Source organism: Falco punctatus (genome assembly GCF_963210335.1).
Source record: "Falco punctatus genome assembly, chromosome: 6".
Taxonomy (NCBI): Eukaryota; Metazoa; Chordata; class Aves; order Falconiformes; family Falconidae; genus Falco; species Falco punctatus.
This window is the reverse complement of record NC_137585.1, coordinates 1,636,560-1,656,197: the sequence shown is the minus strand read 5'-3', so window position 1 is coordinate 1,656,197 and position 19,638 is coordinate 1,636,560. Positions and strand designations below refer to the sequence as shown.

The 19,638-nt window shown below is 43.4% G+C and overlaps 2 protein-coding genes across 4 annotated transcripts in view; one reads left to right on the top strand and one right to left on the bottom strand.

The window, feature by feature from the left end:
* The window catches only part of LOC308065305 (3 beta-hydroxysteroid dehydrogenase/Delta 5-->4-isomerase-like), a 23,887-nt gene extending 7,631 nt beyond the window's left edge, over positions 1-16,256 (top strand). Inside the window, exon 4 of the mRNA XM_080391116.1 lies at positions 1,355-16,256. Within this exon, the coding sequence (XP_080247242.1) occupies positions 1,355-2,169 (815 nt within the window). The 3' untranslated portion in view covers positions 2,170-16,256. The remainder of the gene's footprint in view (positions 1-1,354) is intronic.
* MAN1A2 (mannosidase alpha class 1A member 2) overlaps positions 14,936-19,638 on the bottom strand; it is a 144,628-nt gene continuing 139,925 nt past the window's right edge. Inside the window, exons 13-14 of one of the 3 annotated variants that reach the window (XR_013928736.1) lie at positions 19,123-19,638; positions 14,936-16,337 (exon numbers count right to left, since the gene is read on the bottom strand). Coding sequence is in view for 2 of the 3 variants with exons in the window: in XM_080391111.1 (XP_080247237.1) it covers positions 19,506-19,638 (133 nt within the window). In the remaining variant the exon portion in view is untranslated. The other 2 variants (XM_080391112.1, XM_080391111.1) reach the window with 2 other exon arrangements.

The following is a 19,638-nucleotide window of genomic DNA, read 5'->3' as shown; positions in this document are numbered from 1 at the left end:
CCAGATGACCCTGACTTGTGTGTCACCTAGACATAGTGACTTCCATGAACTCACCTTTCACATGAATTTATTCCTGGCTGTGTAAACTGTTTTTCTTTGCACTTCTTTAGTGTTTCTTAAAGCCTCATGCAGATTTATTTTCCATTTGTTTCAACTTTTTTCTTTCTCTTGTTCAAGCTTGAAAAAAAGGAATTTTGGTGCTGTAACAATATTCAGTTCAATAATTCTTCCCATTTTTCACTCATTAATAGGTCCGTATTTTGCTGCCAATATTCCTTGGTCCTCTGAACCTTTTTTATTCATCATACTCTCTCTAGCAATGCTCCCTCCAGTGCTGCCTTTAGTTGTCGTAACAGACTGAGCAGAGTTGTTAGATCATTTATGTGCCTCATTGCTAGTGTTCGATTTTATCCCCCAGATTTTAGGCCACACCCTTCTGATATCATATCAGTCATCCTGATTTAATGTTCCTTTGCCAAAAACATTTTCAAATGTCTTTGAGCTGTATCTTCTGTTCCAAAGTCACTGGCCCTTTCACATATAATCTCTCTCATCACATCATGCACAACAAATAAGGCAGTTTTTGCCTCAAAGCTCAGAAGCAAAGGAAAAGATTCTACTTGATGAAAACATTATGATAGGCTTTTAGAAGTAAGAAATCCTGTATTAATGCAAGTAAAAGCCAGAATGTGTTGAAGAAGGAGGCATACATACACAAGATTCACTTTGCTGACTGCACTTTATGATCTTTGACTACATGGTATCATGCATTGCTCTGACATAAGATCGTTCTCTTCAAGCCCTCCTCTGAAGCCAATGGAATAGTGGATAGACTTCCACTGGGTGAAGCTGATTTTGGAGCAAACCTTCAGGTCCCATGTTAATTCTGTCCCTCCTTAGCAAACTAACCTAAAGCATCCTCAAGCCTGAAAAACTGGGGCTTCAGCATACAGGATGGATGGTACCTAATGAGAGGGATGGCTTCTGAAGGTTCTCTGCCTTAAGCCAACTCAATCCAACCAACAGGCACAAGCCCCTGAATCTGTCATCAGTATCCATACTAATCTTAGCAAGAGCAAAATTTGACTCTTGGCATAAAAAAGCCCACAACATGCAGTTAAGATCAAGTGTTCATCCTTGTTTAACTCCAGCAGGTGCACTGATAGCACTTAAACACAGATTAAGAGCAGGTTCAGTTTCATCGAACGTGCTGCTTGGTTCAGGACAGGATTCTTCCAGCTGCAGAGAGGGGAAACCTGGCCAAGCTCAAGCCAGAGATGCTGTTTCTGATCTACAGGCCCACTTTTTCTTGCTTGGGGAGGTCTAGACTGACTTGCGTGTTTCTCTTTTGAAGGTACTCAGCTGCTGCTGCAGGCATGTATCCGCTGTAACATTCAGCACTTCATATATACCAGTACCATAGAAGTGACAGGCCCAAACTGCAAAGGTGACCCAATTTTCAATGGTGATGAAGACACAGCTTATGAGAGTACATCCAAATTTCCTTATGCCGAGAGTAAGAGACTGGCAGAGGATTCTGTGCTGAAAGCAGATGGCCAGGTGCTAAAGGATGGTGGCGTGCTGATGACTTGTGCCCTGAGATCCATGTACATTTTTGGAGAAGGATGCCCATTTCTTCAAGGTCATCTGGATAAGTGTCTGTTGAACAAAAATGTCTTCCTGCGCTTCTCCAGGAGGGAGGCTCTGGTGAACCCTGTGTATGTGGGGAACATTGCCTGGGCACACGTGCAGGCAGCCAAAGCCCTGCAAGTCCCACAGAAAGCCAAGCACATCAGGGGGCAGTTCTACTACATCTCAGATGACACTCCTCATATGAGCTATGCAGATCTAAATTACGAGCTGACCAGGGAGCTGGGGTTTGGGATCGAGTCCCAGCTCCCCATGCCTCTGACAATGTTGTATTACTTCTCGCTGCTGCTGGAGCTCGTGAGCTTCTTGCTCCGGCCCTTTGTCAGATACATCCCCTCCACCAACCGTCACTTGGTCACTCTACTGAACACCCCATTCACCTTCTCTTATAGAAAAGCACAGAAGGATTTTGGCTATGTGCCCCGCTACACGTGGGAAGAGGCCAGGCAGTGTACTGGTCAGTGGATTGCCTCCATGGTCCCACAGAGAAGGGAGTACTTGAAAAGCAAGGCTGCCTAAGTCTTAAGGGGAGCTGAGACCTGGCTAAACAAGTAGGGCCTTGAGCCAGAGGAGAGCTGAGTGAACAGCAGCAGCAGCAAACTACAAAGCATTTAAATGAAGACATTGTGTAACAGCCCCTTATCTGCCCCATGTCCCCCAACCTAGAAAAAATAAAAGCGAAATGTTCATTTGTTTGCTGATTACAGGCGGATCAGGGTAGCTTTACTGTATAGTCCGCATGAACTTCTACATCTCGTGCAGCACAAAGGCATTATTTTACTAAGACTTCACACAGCCCATGGTGTGAACACATCAGCCTTCCTTTTCACTCCATGCCACATTTGAGGCTTTTGCAAAGCACAATTTGCCCTAGAACTATGATTATATTTTGCAAATATGTACTACTCAGCTCTACCCTACCCACGCAGCGCTTGCCAGCCTTACCAAACACACAGCAGGTAGAAGCCACCAATTGCAAAAGCTGTTACAAATCTTGCTGACTCTTTCCAAGAGCATTGTCCAGTTTCATGTGCCATTCACCTGACAGTCAAACGTGAGAGCAAATGTGGGTACTTCAAGCATTGTGAGGCCAAAAGTACAATGTAAGAGCAACACAGTTTTAGTTAGGATGGTGTGTGGTGGGAGAGAAGGGGGAGATTTGGTCAAGTGAAGAATTTCTCATCTATTCTCATTTTCCTAGTTTATTTTACAATAAATTTGATGGTTGCCCAGCAAAATAACAGCTTCAACAAGATGAAAAGGAGAAAAATGTTGAAGGACAGCCTTAGTCACTGAAGGATTTCCATTGCAGAGTCAAGACATTTATGAACACTGAGGAAAAATAAACCGCTTAAAAAAAAAGTCATGCTATTTCCAAGTTTCAGCTGGGAACAAAACCTAAATTTAGCTGATAGATGCACATGTGCTGTCCCTGTGCTTTTCTGATGGCTGTATGAGTTTCTGCAGAATGCTTAACTTGCCTTTCAGGCCAAAAATGTAGAACCTGTCTGAACAAATAGATGTGATGCAGTGTTTGCTTCTTAAACATACAGCTTGCTTGCTGAAAACAGCTCTAAGATATTCAGATTTCTCTGTTCTGTTCACGGTGCCCTGAACAGAAACATTTTACCTGACTCAGTACTAATAAATCACATTTCCAGAGATGCTTGCAGCTTGAAGTCTGTGTTGAGTTTAATTATTCAGTGCCCTAGACATTAGGTAGTCCCAGTGCGAATATTACCATTTTTTTAGTAACATCTTAGGTTAAGTATGTAAGATCTGAAGCAGTAGAATATCAGTCACCAGAACTTCCACTCATATTCTGGGACACAGAAATAAGTTTCCCAAGCTCCCATTGAAAGCTTTGTAAACACTCAGCAAACTAGTACTGTGGATGTTATTTGAATGCCATCACTTCACAGATAACCATGTCAACACCTCCACCATTCTCCACTGAGTAAGCAGTACTCTTAAAACCTCCCTCAGAGTTCCTCCTGTATTAGTGAGCACACAGATCTAGCCCACGCCGATGGAGACACAGCCCCAGCTGCACTGTAGGTCAATAACACCTCTAGGGACTGATGGAGGGTGAGAAGGTTTGCAGTAACCTTAAAGAACAGGTGACTTGAAAATGAAATTTGGAATTACAAACTCCTCAATAGAATCTGCACCAAGCAAAGTGACGTGTGCACTAAAGTTTAAAAACAGATAAAATGCATTACTTCACACATTTGAATCTGCTTGTGGCAGACGAGCAGCACATCAGTGAGGACTGCAAACTAGGTGTATAACCACTACTAGGAGACCTTCATGCCTCAACATCACATTAGTACAATAAAGATAGTGTTAATAAATAAACTAATTCCCCAGAGAGGCCATAATTTGGTCCAACTGATCTTACAGCAGCAGTTTACAAAGGTCCTTGCCATCCCTTTGCCCGGGAGCAAAGCCAACAGAACAGCCCCGAGTGCTTGTGCCTCAGGTGCTGCAACACCTCGGCAGGAGCCACAGGTCCACACACAGGGGCAGCTGGCACGTGCGCCCTGCTCCTCTCTGTGCTCCATCTCTGCGGTGAGGAACCTGTGACAAACAAATGGGAAGAAACTCGGGGAGCCCTCTACATGTTTGTAGTCGTTGCTGTCAGGTGGACATAATTTGGCCACCCACATTTCTAAAAAAAATACTTCATAAGCTGGGCGATTGCCCTATCCAAAAAGAGAGCCAATAAAATATGGCTTAAGGTGGTCTCCTGTCCACAGGCAGCTGCTGAAAGGATCAGCCCCTGCTGCCTAGCTTTGCGCTTAGCTCGGGTTTATGTTTGATTTTCCAGTTTTGCTTAAACCCAGGCCTCAGAACAGACCAAAATGAAGTCACATCAGTCCCGCCGCAGCCCCCCCGCTCCTTGCCCGCAGCGGTCCCCGCACCAGGCACACAGGGTGAGAAAGGCAGCCTCGCCTCGCGGCTGTGCCGGCTGCGCACGCGGCGTGTCCGGCACCGACGTGGCGGGAAGGCGCCTGGGAGAAGCCCTGACCTCAGGCCCGGGCTGGGGACCCGCCAGTCTCCCCTTGTCCCCGTCACTGCTGCGGCAGCACGGGGGGGACACTGAGGCGGGAAGCGCTTCCCGCTGCTGCCCTGCGGCCTCCATGGCGGCACAAGGGGGCAGGGGCAGCTCCCGGGCAGGCCTGGGTGTCCCCACCTCGCCCCAGCCGCCCAGCACCTCCTGTCTGTTGTGAACAAACCCATGAGGTAAGGGTGAAACCCAAACCATGGTGAAGAGCCTCAAATTTGTAGAAAGGCTCCCTGCTCTGAGCTTCTCACAGCTCACTGCCCCGTGGAGCTGCACCCCATGCCCCAGAGTGTCTGCTGCTGTGAAACCTGCCTGAGAGCAGAAAAGGAGGGAAAAAATAAGGCCTACGTTACTTATTTTTAGTTGTAATTCTGCAGCATGGTGGGGATTTTTACACCTCTAATCCTTTCTTTGAGTTTCTTGGTGCCAGGGCGCAGGGAGGGCCGGCAGAAGGGGAGGAGGAGAGATGGACGCAGACAACCATCCCCCCTGGGCACCCTCAGGTTTGTGTCTGTGTTGTTTCTCCCTTCAGGTATCTGCCCAAAATAGCGGAGCGTCTGCAATAAACAGTCCTGAAAACTTGGAAATTCGAGTAGAGTAGGGTACGTTTCAAAAGACATCCTCAGCATACCAGTTCCTGTCACGAGCCTTGTAGTCCCACGTAATACTCTTCTCCCTCTTTCAAGATCTCCACCTGCATCTCCAGGTTCAAAAACCACTGGACAGCTGGAATTCACACATGGCCGTGCCATGCATTTCTTTCTCATACCAATGTTTGTCATTTCTAGAAGTTCCTCATTCACACAACTGAACTTCCCACATTTCTTAAATAAAATGTGCCTCTCCAGTGCTAGCAGCAAGCACTGGATATTAAGCAGTAGAGTCTCCAAGAAAGGTGTAGAGAGGCATTTCTTCATCAAGTTTTTTCAGCCAGGAGCCAGGAGAGCCTTTACTATCTAATGCAGAATAGCTACAATACATCTGCCTTTGTGAGTCTTTATAGGTATTTCTCAGTTTTTGTAAAAGACAACATGATTAAAGAATTTTAAGGCGTCAATACACAGGAGAGTTTCCCTAGCTTGTTAAGCAGCTATTGCACTCCAAACCCAGAGTCTCACCCGTATCCCTTCTCAGGGACTTTCTCCTTCAGCAAGGCACAGCCTGGTTTGAAGATCTCTCTTTTGAAGTGTTGCTGTAGCACTTTCTCCTCACATTAATTACCGAGTGATACTATTCAGAAAGCCAACCAAGCCTTTTAAGAATTATTGCGATAGTTCTCAAGGCTAAAAGGGACAATTGCATTATCTGTTCCTACTGCCTGAATAATGTGGTCCATAGACTTTCACCACCTTATGTCCAGTGCGCCTAATGATTTGGGCCTGACTGAAACATATAATAAAGAAGAATATCCAGACCTCATCTCCAGGTGTCAAAGGAAGAAGAATGTATCACTTTGCCTGGTGATTGAGCCTTTATACTGTTGAAAATTCATACCTTATTCTTCAGTCTGGATTTGTGAAGGTTCAGTTTCTGGCTTTTGATTTTTGTTATGCTAGCTCTACTGGCATAAAAAGCTTTTAAGAACTCTGAAGTTCCTCCCAATGAAGGTACTTGTATACCTTGTAATCACCTCATCATTTGTGTTTGGTTTTTTTTTTTTTTTTTTTTTTAAATTACAGGAACGGAGCCTCTTCAGTTTCTCATTACATGCTATTTTCTTTTTCAAATATTCTTGCACCTCAAATTTTTCAATGCAGTGATTTCATCAGGAGGTAGATATAAATTTTTCTGATAATCCTACATGCAACTTTAGGCATGTAAGCTTTTTATTGATCTAGACCAAAAGCACACTGGATTTTTACGCGTTCTTGGGCTTTCTACACACTATAAACACTGACAACATAAGGAACAGTGTATACCCACCACTACATTCAGGACAGCCATCCTCATGGCAAGCTTCTTTTGGTCCATCTTGCAATTGGTATCTCTTGTCTATGAGGCTCTTGAAATAAGCTCTGGCACACAAGTATTGCTAGAGCAATGTGGTCTTTCTGGCCAGCCACAAGGAACAATCAAGACATGAAAACTCTTTGACACTGAGTGTGGCACGGTAGGTTTTGCCTCTAAGAAGTGGCTGAGGCGACTGTTTTGCAGTGTTCAAATTTTCTTCCTTCTAGGGACTCTTCCTCAGTCCCCAGATTTACTAGTTACATATTTAGAGAGAGAGAAAGTAGTTACTTTTACCATGATCTCATTTACTTTGAACTCTCTGTTCATGGCGTTGTTATGAATGAGGGAAGAGAAGTAAGAAAATTTCACAGCAGGAGCTTGATCACCTCTTGTAACGAGCACTGTGATAGATGGCAAATCGACGAGGTCCCGCTGCCGGACAGCTGGGATCTCTCCCACCCAGCTTTAGTGCCAGCGCCTCCGTGCTTGGATGCAGGCTGTGGGAAAACAGCAGGCAGCGGGCAGACGTGCCGTGCTCTGAAAGCCATGCTGGACATCAGGGCCCAGGGGGCTGGTGGCAGAGGCACTGAGGGCAAAGCTTCCTGCTGTACTGGGAAGGCAGGTGGGAAGTGGCCACCAGGCAGATCTGGGCAATGTCTCAGTGTAAGGACAAGGTCCGCAGTCTCATCTCATCACCCTTTCACAGGGGAAGGTGTTTTGGACAAGGGCTGTCACAGACCAACTGCTGGGTGGGCTGAGTGCAGTATAAACCTGTGATTTTTCTTACATCCCCTCCATGCAGCTCCTGGACTAGGACACACCGGGCAGAGAAGGATCTGAGCCTAGTACTTACTCCTCGGTAGCATCATTTGCTTTGAGAGGAAGGAGTTTATGATCAGCTATTTGATAGGATTGATGCTAGCTTCACACAATTTAAATCTGCCGGCTTTGTTGGTCTGTGCCTCTTCCTACCACAAGATGGTATCTTTAGCAACAGTTTCCCCTCGCTTGCTCTATAAAGCCCAATTTAATATTCTGGCTGCTGAGTTTCTGCATTCACAGATCCTGCACTTCTATCACATATAACAGTGCAAGGCTGCTGGTGCAAACTGCCTGCTACTGGGTATGGTAGATTCAGACAGAGAGCCAAAAGGTTAACTGGTACATCGTGTCCAGCGTTCATGCAAGTATTCATCTCACCTCCTCTCCTGCTAACATTCTTGGGTGCTTTGTAGCCCCTTTTACAAGTCAAAATTTCACTATGTGTAGCTTTAGGGGAATGGCTTGACTCATCTATTTCAAGAAAAGGTCTCTGGTTCATCCTCTAAGGATTGCCCAAGTGGCAGCGATGCCACGTTTAGCTGTGACAACAGAACAACAAGAGCACAGCCCAGATAGAGTCTGGAGACAGCTAGACACTGTCTAGCTTCCTGCTCCTGTCTAAGCACAAAACCTTTAATACACTGACAGTCTGCACTGGCCTCTCTGTACAAGTAGATATGTAGCACAGGATTAAAAAAACCTCCAGGTTTCTCCCTTCCCTTCTCCCTCCAGTACTCCTGCAGTGGGTGCTGGAAAAACTACAGGTGATAGAGTTAAGGCTAAGTGCATGAATTCCATTCATTATTCACTTCGGAGTAGAAAAATTAACCTGCCTGTATAAAGATCAGTGCAAGAACCCAAAAGTAATTGCGGGTGGGGCTCAGATTTGTAACAGAGAACTTTGTACTCAGCCATGACATTATTCAGTGTTGCGTTTTGTACTTGGTTACTGTGAGCCATCTCACTAAAAACAGGATGCTGCCAATTGTGTTTGAACCAGAGCTGTCAAAAAGAGAAATTGCCTGGTATGTCTGGGGAACAAAGATCTGTATCTGCATCAGATTTAAGTTTAAAAAAAAGTTGCTTTCCAGAAAGCAAGTTGCCCTTACTTTAACGTTTGTAGCAGTGGTCAGGGTGAGCTTAATGCAGCAGTGCCCACTCTTGATCATTTCATGACGCTGCAGCCTCTGCCAGATGGGGAGACATGCCAAGTTTTGTTTTTCTTTTATTTTTAAGGGTGTTTTCACCATACTGAAAGAAAAAGAAAGGACTTAGAAATATTTAAATAAGTGTGACTCAAAGGCTCAAGATAAAAAAAGCCAAAAAACTGGAGACATGGAAACAGATCCTCAAAGTTATTATTTAGAAGCAATCTCATAATTCTTGCAGCCTGACTCAAGAGTTTATGAAAAACTGGGGTTGTCAAGCAGCTAAAAATGAAACTTAAAAATGAAAGTGCAGTCCTTTCTCACCAGGAGCCAGTCGAAATTCCACGGTCTCCAGAGAGGTTACCAAACTGACCCCACCCCCGGCAGGTGTGTTTGCTCCCCTGCAGGAAGAAAGCTCCTCACAGTCACAGTTCATGTCTCACATCACAAACTCACCACCATCCTTTGTGTTGATTTCCTGATCTGTTGAGGGCAGACTGCTGCGTCCACTGGGCTTGGCTGGGTCTGCTGAGCCTTGCTGGCTCCTGAAGCAGGGGAATTCACACATCCTGGCGAGTCAGCTGCATCAGGTGTTACACATGCAGAGCTCTGGGCAAAGGACGTCCAGTGTTTGGAAGACAGACTGTGACATTTGAACCTATGTGTTCAAATGTCACCAGTTTGGAACTTAGTCTATTATTGAAACTATTATTGAAAACAAATCATGACTTTCACATTTTGGGCTGACTAGCCTGGATATGCCTTGAACACAGAATACAGTAGCCAGCAGAAGTGTGAGCAAGATGGGACCAGCATCAGTGTACAGCCAGCCACACCAGTGCCCCTTCCCAACAGCTCAAGCTGGCGGAAAAGTTTCTGCTGCAGGGGTAACACACGGACGTGGGCAGAGCATCTTTCTGATGAAGCTAACAAGCATCTGGCACTGAACATAACCTGTTCAGAGGGAACATCTCCAGGGCTACACATTGTGCCCTGTGAAGGGGTTGATGTGTTTCCTCATAGACTCCTGCTCTATTAAGAAATAGTATGAGCAGGAACTGGTGGAAATCAGAGGTTTACTTGGACTACACACCTGGGAAAGCAGCATCTGTGTATTATTCAAGCTAATAAAAAACATCAGTGTAATGATGTCTCCTGGATGTGGCGGTAAATTTTGCCCTGTTGTGACTAAGCTCATCAAAGTCTGCTTCACAGGAAAGCAATTAATCCCACAAGTTTATGACTTGGTGGATATTCAAAGATTTTGGGGATTCTTTTCCTGGGGGAAATTTCCACTTCAGTTGAAAAATATCAAATGACAAGCTGAAAACCTAACCTCGCTGTGATACAAATAGGAAAGGGTCTGAGTTTACAGGAGCTTGGCATAAGGCTTTAGCAGACTATAGTATTAGCTTGACATAAATGGTTGCCCAAGTGACACTGTTTCTAAGACTTGAGCATACTAAGAGCAATAATGTATGGATTGTTTGAAACTATTTGCCTGGCTAAAGTGTGCAAAATGCCTAACTATGTATCAGTGCAGATCTAACAGCAAAATGCCACAGAACTGTCAGGGAAATCCTTTGATGTAAACATTAAGTAATATAGAAATATCCCACAGACATAAAGCACCTCAAGTAATAATGGGATGTGTATCCAGACAAAATGAGCCATATATAAATATGGGCAAAACAGAACATAAATGCACACAACAGACGGTATCTTCAGCGAATGTCTCTCCAAGCGCACTTTACTTATCTTTACTTATTTTGCTGTGTAAGAATCATTGCACAAAGGACTTTATTTGTGGACTGTTCCACTCTATTTTAGTATCGCATTCCTTGTTCCTTCTTTCTTGTTCAATAACAAGTCTTCAGATGAAAGAAATCGGTGTCCTATGTTGATAGCGCTGTGCTTCAACACATTGCAGCCTGTTTCTGATCCAGCAGTGAAAACTGATCAGATAATCATGTTAAAAAACTTAATAGCAAGTATTTTGGTGATTTTCTACTCATTACTCAACCAGCATAGCAAACGTGAACTAATTACTCCCATCTGTGTAGATAAGGAGGGCTTTTTTTCTGAGCCAAAGGCATTTTGCACTTGTCCTGCACTAGAAAGAGGTAACAGCACAAAGGAAAACGTTTCTGTAAAGTCAGCTCTAGATGCAGAGCTCCCATAGGGGCTCTGGAATGTAGGACAGGAAGGGACCTCCTGTATCCTGGATTCAGGTATCTAAAACTGCAGGCAAGCACATACACCATCCTTTTCTTCAGCAGATCAACATGTTTCCTATTTCTAGGACCTCATTGTCAGGAATTGTCAGGAATGTCAGATATTGCAGGGATCAATTGGTGGGTGTGGGTTTCTTTTTTTTTTTTTTTGTCATCCCCCACCCTCCCAGGTTTGTCCTCCAGGAAAAACAGCCTTTTTCTCTCCCAGGATGATTAAACACTTGATGTGTTGTGGACAGCAGTTATTGCCTCTGTCAGTCTCCCATTTTGCCAGGCTAAACTCTTCTTCTCACCTCCCATAACGCCAGCTCTCCATTCCCTCATAAACTTAAATACTCCTGTCTTGTACCTGTGCCTGCAACAAGCCCTTCTAAACACTGGTGACCAGAGCCATACACATTATGTCCAGCGTGTCCACCCTGCTTTGTACAACATGGATGCTTTTTTAGTTTCCTCAAAGTACCCTTTCAGCACAGACACGCTTTGCCAGCACCACGAGGCTCTTTGGCAGAGCTTGTTCCGCACACTGACAGCCTCTACTGATTCAGGAACTTACCAGACTAATTACCAAGAACATCTCCCCTGCTCAGGAAGCTGCAGATCATTTTAGGGTATATACTTATTTTTCTGTCATATCACTATCAAAACTAGCCAAGCTTTTACCCTCCCATCCCAGGTTAACTTCAATAAGTGGTTCCCACACCTTGCCCTGGCACAGCCACCAACCCCCACAAGGTTTCTAAGATTTATCTACTGGTCCTGCTGTTTCTTCATACTCTTCAGGCCAGTCCCTCTGCTGCATCCTTCTCCTTGTCTCTCCTCATCCAGGGCACACTCTCTCCTCCCTCCGCTTCTTCCAGCTCTCTCTTCCTTGGCTGCTCCTCTTCCATCCCCCTTAGAGCCATTTAACTCCTTAGCAGGAACCAGCCACGGCTGCACCTCATCCCCATCAGCCACCCCACCCTGAAGCCAGCCCACAGCTGTATATTATCAATGTTAATTAACCTGCCTTCATGCCTCTACATTTTTCTACTCTTCTGTGGGAATCTGCCCTTGGTCACTGTTCAGCCAAGTCGCTAGGTTAGGCAGACATCAGTTCTGATACGGCACAGCCATTCTCTTATTTTCACCTGCTTATTTTCCCATTGCATTGCTGATCTGTGTCACTATGGCTGCCTGGATGTTCCAGTTTTCACCAATGTTAATGATTTCAGACTGACAACATCCCAGTTACAGTGAAAGGTTTAATTCCTAGCCCCTGGAGGAACAAGTTTGCCTTTTGACTTTTTTAAAATTTCTTTTGCCTCCTGCTGTTCCAGGTCTCAGGATTATCTGACCCTTCATTCTCTTTGTTGAAGATTCTTCCTAACTTTCTTCTGCAAATTCTTGCCAGTATAGAAGATTTGTCCCTAGTACCAGGATTTAGTGACATTCACAAAAACACCTAGAAGTTTCTTTCTCCATTTTATACTTGTTTCTCCTTTATCCAGTTCCTTATCCACTGTGCAGCCCTCGTGTTCATAATTTCAAGACAAATTAATAAAGATGTAGTACTGCATACATTACTGAAGTTCAGTTACACGAGATGTACCTGACATTCTGCATCTGGAGAATGATAGAGCTAAGAAAAAGTAGTATTTGATTACCCTGAAAACTGTTTTTTCCCAAGCAATTCTACATCTTTAGTGACCCTTCAAAATACATTCTGTGGTCTCACAGATGGTTCCAGTCAAGCCAGAGGCTCTGTGGAGGAATCCACAGGAATGCCGGCATGATACACACACCAGTCATGGACGGGTCGGTCTGTCCATGAGAGAAATCTTCCTGTACCTCACCTCCCGAGACCCGTGCACAGGCCTCTGTCACAGCTGCTGCAGCAGACTGCTGGCATCCACTTGCATTCTTGGGGGTCTCCTCCACTGATTTGCCTGCTGAAGCTTCAGCATGGATTGGTGGAGATGGGTATGAACATACAAACCACCAGCTTGTGGAAGAAATTACTTCTTCCTTTTTGCAGCTCTACCATAATGCAGTTCACATGGGATTTCTACATGACCCCGTACCCACACATGATGCTATTTTCTCATCATGTAGCAGCTCACCGTTTCTGGTTTATATGCTAACAGACAGGTATCGTACCTGTTGCCTAGAACTACTTGTACAATGGAAACCACATGAGAAAGAAAACTGAAACTGTTGGTACACATGGACACACAGAGCTTTTTCTTCCTCCCCAAATCCCTGCAAGTAATTTGGTTATATGAGTGACTGCTCTTAAACCTTTTCACATGGGAGTTTGCTCAGTCTGAAATATTGTCATCAAGAAGACTCTTGCTCTTCACATTAAAAAGAAAAAGCCACATTAAAAAGAAAGCCACCACCACCAACCTTCACACATCCCACATGTGAACTGGCACAAATAGAGTAATGTTTCCTTTCCAAAGCCCACAGAACGCCTATGGCTTTGCACTGAGAGAAGCCAAGTCTCAGAGCTGCAAGATGAAGGCTAAAAATAACCCATTAAGGATCAATTTCAGGATTTTTAAATACAGCTAATTAATATGCATAGGAAAGGCACAGGGTCTGCAGGAAGGAGCACACACAATCACAAAGTCTACAAGGGAAGGGGGTGGGTGACAAGCAGACAGAGTGCCAAAGCAGAAATAAAAGAGGATATTTGTTATGTATCCTTGGATAGAGGACGTGCAAAGAAAGCGTGTTTCAGAAGAGGTAGAAACAGAGGGATGAAACACTTCACCGTTGAAGAGGCAGAGAAAATGCAGTGCAACCATCAAGGGCAGGATCCCATTTGGAGAGCAGTAAGGACAGTAACAAGGCCTTCCATATGGGCCAAAATATTATAGACAAGGATAGAGAGAGAGAGCAGGAGGCAAGGCTTTGTGCCTTAGAGCTCAGCGGCTGAGATGGTGTGACACAGATAGGCATAGCAAACACGCTTTGAACGAAGAAGTGAATTTCAATGAGGTGGCTTAAGGGCTAAGGACACCACAGGAAGGTAAACGGATACAAAAGATGCTGCTTTGGTAGTGGCGCTGCAGTAGTGATGAACATGCCGTGCTTGTGTGGAAAGCTGGGGAGCAGCAGCTGAATGCGAAACTGGATCTCAACATGGACAGTGTACCAGGACACCAGGCACATACGTGGTGTCACGTGCTGCACTGAACGGTGGCACTTCAGAAGCAATTTTCTCTTATGAAGTAATACTGCAGGAGGTCATTGCATCCTGAGGCAGAAGCACCCTGGGAAGGCTGGGCATTGGATATAAAGCACTGAAACAGGACACACAGGATGGCAGTCACAGCACGCCATGGAAACAAGGGACCACTTACGAGCAATACGGGTGATGCCAGACAGTAAGGATTATCCACAGTGAATGTGAATCAGAAAGCAAACCTGGTTCTTCACTTGCTGTCCTGCAAAACAGAAAGCTATAGCAGCAGTTCCAGTGAATTAAATGTGCAGGGGGAAACAGGCTCACTCAAAGCAATTTCCTCACACCAATTTCCCTGTTAACAACATTTAAACTTCTTCCTTTTCACCGAAGGCAGAGGAATGAACAGACAGATTTAATCGCCCAATTCACTGGCTAGTTAGTATTAAGAAAACCTGGGGCTTCAACCTGGTGTCTTAAGAACTTTATTTAGTAGCACTGCTTGTCTGCCTGCCCCCGTTACCCTCATCACTAGGAATCTTTGAAATTTTTAGCCCCTTTCATGCAAATTTAACAAAAGGGTAGAAATCTCAAAATTTTGTGAGATTTGGTGGCTTTCACAACAGCACACAAACAGCCTCGAACTGTTGTACATTTAGCTGCATCTTGAGAACAATTTGAGCACTACAGTGACCTGTTAAAAGCAAGCAAGGGGTACAGGGGTTTCACTTTGCAACAGGGGGTCCTGATGCACGTTTAAGTTGGCAAAGTCCTGAGCAGAGCTGTGGGGGAGAAAAAAGCTGCAGCACCACCAAGCCTACGACACAGGATCAGCTTCACAGTCCCATGCTACAGGAGGTTGCTCTTGGAGGCAAAGGACACAAAACACACCTTTTTCACTTAAAGACATTCTTTATTCAATCTTTTTTTTTTTTATATACAATATTATTTTTAATCTGTAAAAAGTACATATGCAGGATTCCAGGTCAGAGGCAGAAGGTTTCCACATCAGAAGATAGACTTTTGCCCTTTTATTATTTTTGGAGGAAAAATAATCTGTCAGTTTTAGACAAAGCAAGAATAAAGGTAGAATGCAAATCCAACTTCCACCAAGCGATTAGGATTAAAGGCAACAATTCACCGTAACAAGTCAGGTTGTCTCCTTTGACTTTGGTGGCTCCCAACTTTCCTGGGCAATTGCAGAGCAGTTTGTTAGAAGGGGGTGACAGCCGAAGCAGCTAGTGCTTATCATCTCTGCTACAGTTGTACGCACATAACTTGCAAAAGAGCCTGGGTTTCCTCTTTGTATGGCAACTTAAACTCTTGAGTCAGAAGACTGTTTCTCAACATTCAAGGAGTGAAAGAGGGATGCCTTATCAGGGATCAACAGCTTGCTTTCATTTTTCCCTAATAACAAGAAGTCTGTTTCTTATTTGTCTCCTTAAAAACACGGACTAGACCTATTAATGTACGTAACAGGCTCAATTTGCTAAAAGCCTGTTTACTACAACCCTGAGATGTTGTAGTAATCACCATTTTCTGTGGATGCCAGGTGACATTGTTAATCCTTTCAAAGTTGATGCCATTAGCGACTTATTATGAAGGTTTGTAATACCATTTCCTCAGGGGCAGAAGACAGGGTCATAAAAGACAGCCCAGTGGGGCTTTGCTTAGCTGCAGGTCAGCACAGCGTAGACCTTTAACCTTAAAGGATGGTATTACAGGGAGTGTAACTATTTTTTACTTTTCAGAACCCAGATAAATCAACATTCAAATCTTGTAAAATACTGGGTGAGAACATGTCAGCGATTAGGAGACAGAAGACAATGATCCACAAACTTGGAGTAGGGAACTAAAGAAGCCTCAAAGGTGAGACTGGCACAGGGAATTACCTGCTCTTCCCTTTACTCCAGAGTACCTACTATTTTCCATACTTTTCTTAAACATTCAGTTTTAAGGACACCCAGAATATGACTCAAGGATTTTGTTTTTATTTAGAAGACAAAGCTTAAGAAGTTGACTTCTTGACTGCAGGACGCACACAGCTCCGGGGTGATCAATGGAAGCTGCAGAAATCTGGCTTCTTTGAAAAGTCAAGCTGTAAGTGTTAGAAAAAAATTTACTGCTAGCAGATCCTGACCAACAGGCAAGCTTGAGGCTTGGATTAGGAAAAGAACTGAACATCCTTGTTTTGACTGCATGCAAACAGGAAATAGACAATTCTGGGATTTCCAGGCTCTTGCCCAAATCCAGTGTGCCAAAACCGTACATGATTTTCTGTTCTTTAATTCATCCTGTAAGAGGAGAGGGTATTGTATAAATCGGTAAAGTGGGACAGCTACCTAAAGAAAACGAGGATTGTTTTGTTAGAGAATACAGTGCAAGACTCAGAAACAACTAGGACTAAAAAAGTCATTTTGTGCTTAAATTTACACTCTATCTTCATGAAAGTATGTAACACAGCAGCAACGGAATGAAAATGGCAATATTCTACTGTACCTTAAGTACCCAGAGGGAAAACAGTCTGAACTTTGGGTTGCACGTAACGCCACCCTGCAGATCAGAACCTACTTCTCTGTGAAGGACTCAGACCGAGGGCATGTCACTTCAGTCAGAAGGTTCAATATCCGTGGCGCTTGGTTATTATGCACACACCTCACCCAGAACCCATTACCTCCAAACTCAGCTTGCGTTAGGAAATCTCAGGATCAGATTCATAAATGACACAGCAATTAGTCCTTAAAATGCATTATTTTTGATGGACTATGCACATCAGTAGCTTCTGGAGCAAAAAGATAGTTTGTATTTTAAAGAGTGATAGAGTAGAAACTGACGGCCGTTGGGGTAACTGGAAAACGAGAAACAAGCGTCCTTTATTTGGTACCTGCTGCTTGTCTACACAAAGAAGAAATAGCAGTACTGTACACCTGCTCTGAGAAAAACACCATCCCATAACATGAAACGGCTTAGGTCCTCAATTCAAGCATTCTTGTGGCAGTGAGTTAACCCATGGGGATTCATGGAGGGGTTAATTTGAGGGGTCGCTCTTTGATTCACAAGAGGGCGATGGAAGAGCAGCAATGATAAGCTTGCTGTTTCTGGGACTCCAGAATTCTGTGCTTGACCTTTCTCTGAACAGACTGGCAGCCATTCTACATCTGCATTTATCAGGAGGTGTACAGGGATGGGTGTATGACATGGCAAATGCCTTTTTCTTTTTTTCTTTTTGAAAATAGAAGTCTCTGCTTTTCGTTTTTCTCCTTTGTACCCAGAGAGATTTAGGAGAACAAGGTGATCGAGTGCAGTTTTAAACTAATAACAGTTCTCATGGGATGGGAAGAACTCAATTTGAAAATGCAACATATCTGAACTTTGGAAAATGAAAAATGATTAGCTCTTCAGTAAGTCACTGAATACTAATTAGAAAAATGAACTAAAGTGGGACCAGTAAGAAGAATCAATTTATTAAGCTACTTCTCATTTTAAATAAACAATTACTTGAATCATTATTATTCACTATATTGATTACTTTATAATTCTCGAATTATTTTTAAGATACTACTGCACATTACAGTAGCTAAATAACTGGTACTAAGGTAAAAACATTGAGATGGGAGTTTTTTCCAGGCTCTAGGTCTTCCTCCTCTTAAACTAAAGTAACTGGAAAAAAGCGTTTGATAGCATTTTTTTCTTAGATCATGTGCTGATTTCTATGTTTAAGTGTCAAAGATGAGTGAAGAAAAATCTTATGGGGGAAATGCTAGTATAACGTAGAGTCAGTTACAATATGATAGAGAGAAAAGCTTTTATATATAAGCCTTCATATAAAAAGATTTTTTGAGGGGGACAAATAGCACTCACTCGCTTTAGATCTGATGCTGTACTGCTGTAGCTCACTGAAGAACTCTTCCATTCACTTCAGTATGAAAACACAATCAAGATTTTTTTTAGACACTCAGCCTGTGCACTAATTAGGGAGGAAGGGTGCACCTCACAGCTCTTTTTCAGCAAAGGGGCCAGCCACCATGGTAAGAGAATTTGAGAGCTATGAAGGGGAATAAAAGGAATAATTTGAGCTGTAAGGATTCTAGAGCAACAGTAAAACAAAGAGATTGAGATATACCTGAAAAGACAAAACTTCTTTTAGCTAATAAGTGAAGACTAAAGCAGACTCCACTTAAGTGATATTGCTCTGCCAAGCCCAGGAGTACTTGAAAAAACACATGCAGGTACCATTTAATTTCTCATAAACTAAGGGAAGAAGAGACCGTGTCTTTTCGCACTCATATGCAAGAGATGTTACGTTTTTTTCAAAGATGATCACGTTGGCTTTGTACTGGAGCACCCAGAAGAAAGGGAGTTTTATAAACTAATTCAAAGGCAGTTTGGGGCTTCTGTCATACACACACCTGCAAAAAAGGTTCTGTGAATAGTACCCAGAGAATGAAATTGTAACTTTTGGGAAAAATCCAGATGGTGTGGAAAAACATAAAGCAACAAACTCCTACTGCTTAGCTTACAGGGAGCATTTTTAAGTAACATATAACATACCCTCCTATACAAATCTTGAGAGACTGTTTTTCTCATGTTGTCATCTGTGTTTATTTAGCTTTAAGAACCAGGACTAATAAGAAAGATTTTTTCTGATATGACAGGATTTCTGAGGAAGGGAAACTTAGCCTCCTTCCTACCCATGATATGCTCCAGACTCTGTGACTGTACTTGCCAAATGAACTAAGCCCACATTGCTGACAGTGAACTACAAACTAAATGCTTACTAACTGTTTTTTTGGATGTAAGCGTACAACACAGATCTTTCTTATTATAAAAGCATTATTTGAAAAGGGAAAATGAGGAGGGAAATAGTTTTTAGAGTTTAGCTTTAATAGCTTAGAGGCCCTGAGAATGGCTGCCAATCCGGACAAACAGATCCTCCTTAGAAAATTCAGACAGGTACAGAAAAAAAATATTCAAATCCTGATGCTGCTGGTGCAGTGATGTTGCTTTTTGTTGTTGCTTTGTTCATGCCATCATCAAACAAAGAAAAAGAAAAAGAAAATCTAGGTATTTGGAACCCACCCGATCTGAAGACGTGACTGGCGTGTTGTTCCTTTCAACAGCAAACAGCAGCAGCAGCAAGTTCCTCTCCCTGAATGGGAAAGCCTCTTCTTCCTTACACTGCTGCATTTATATTAAACAGTAGCTTCCATGTCTTGCTAGGGTTCAAAGCACATGAAGTTTCTGTCCTGCAAATACCACACTAATGTGTTTTGGTCATGTGTAAAACAGAACTTTTAACTTATCTATATGTTGAAGTGCTTCATTTCTCACGCCGGTACTTGCTTTCCTCAGAGGTCTAGTTTTATCAAGCATCTGTCTCCTCTCCTGCTTAAAGTCTCAAGTGGTCCATGTAAACAAAACAGAGCTGAAAACAGTCTCTTATCCTCTTCAAAGAGCTGTTTTTATCGATATGCAGGATTTCCTGACAGTGTGGTGTTGGCTAAATGTAAAACAGGCAGAGGATGAGCTTCTGTGTTAAAAACCCAGTTGTCTAGTGGTAGAAGGTCATCGTTGGAGAAAAGCAGATACAAATAC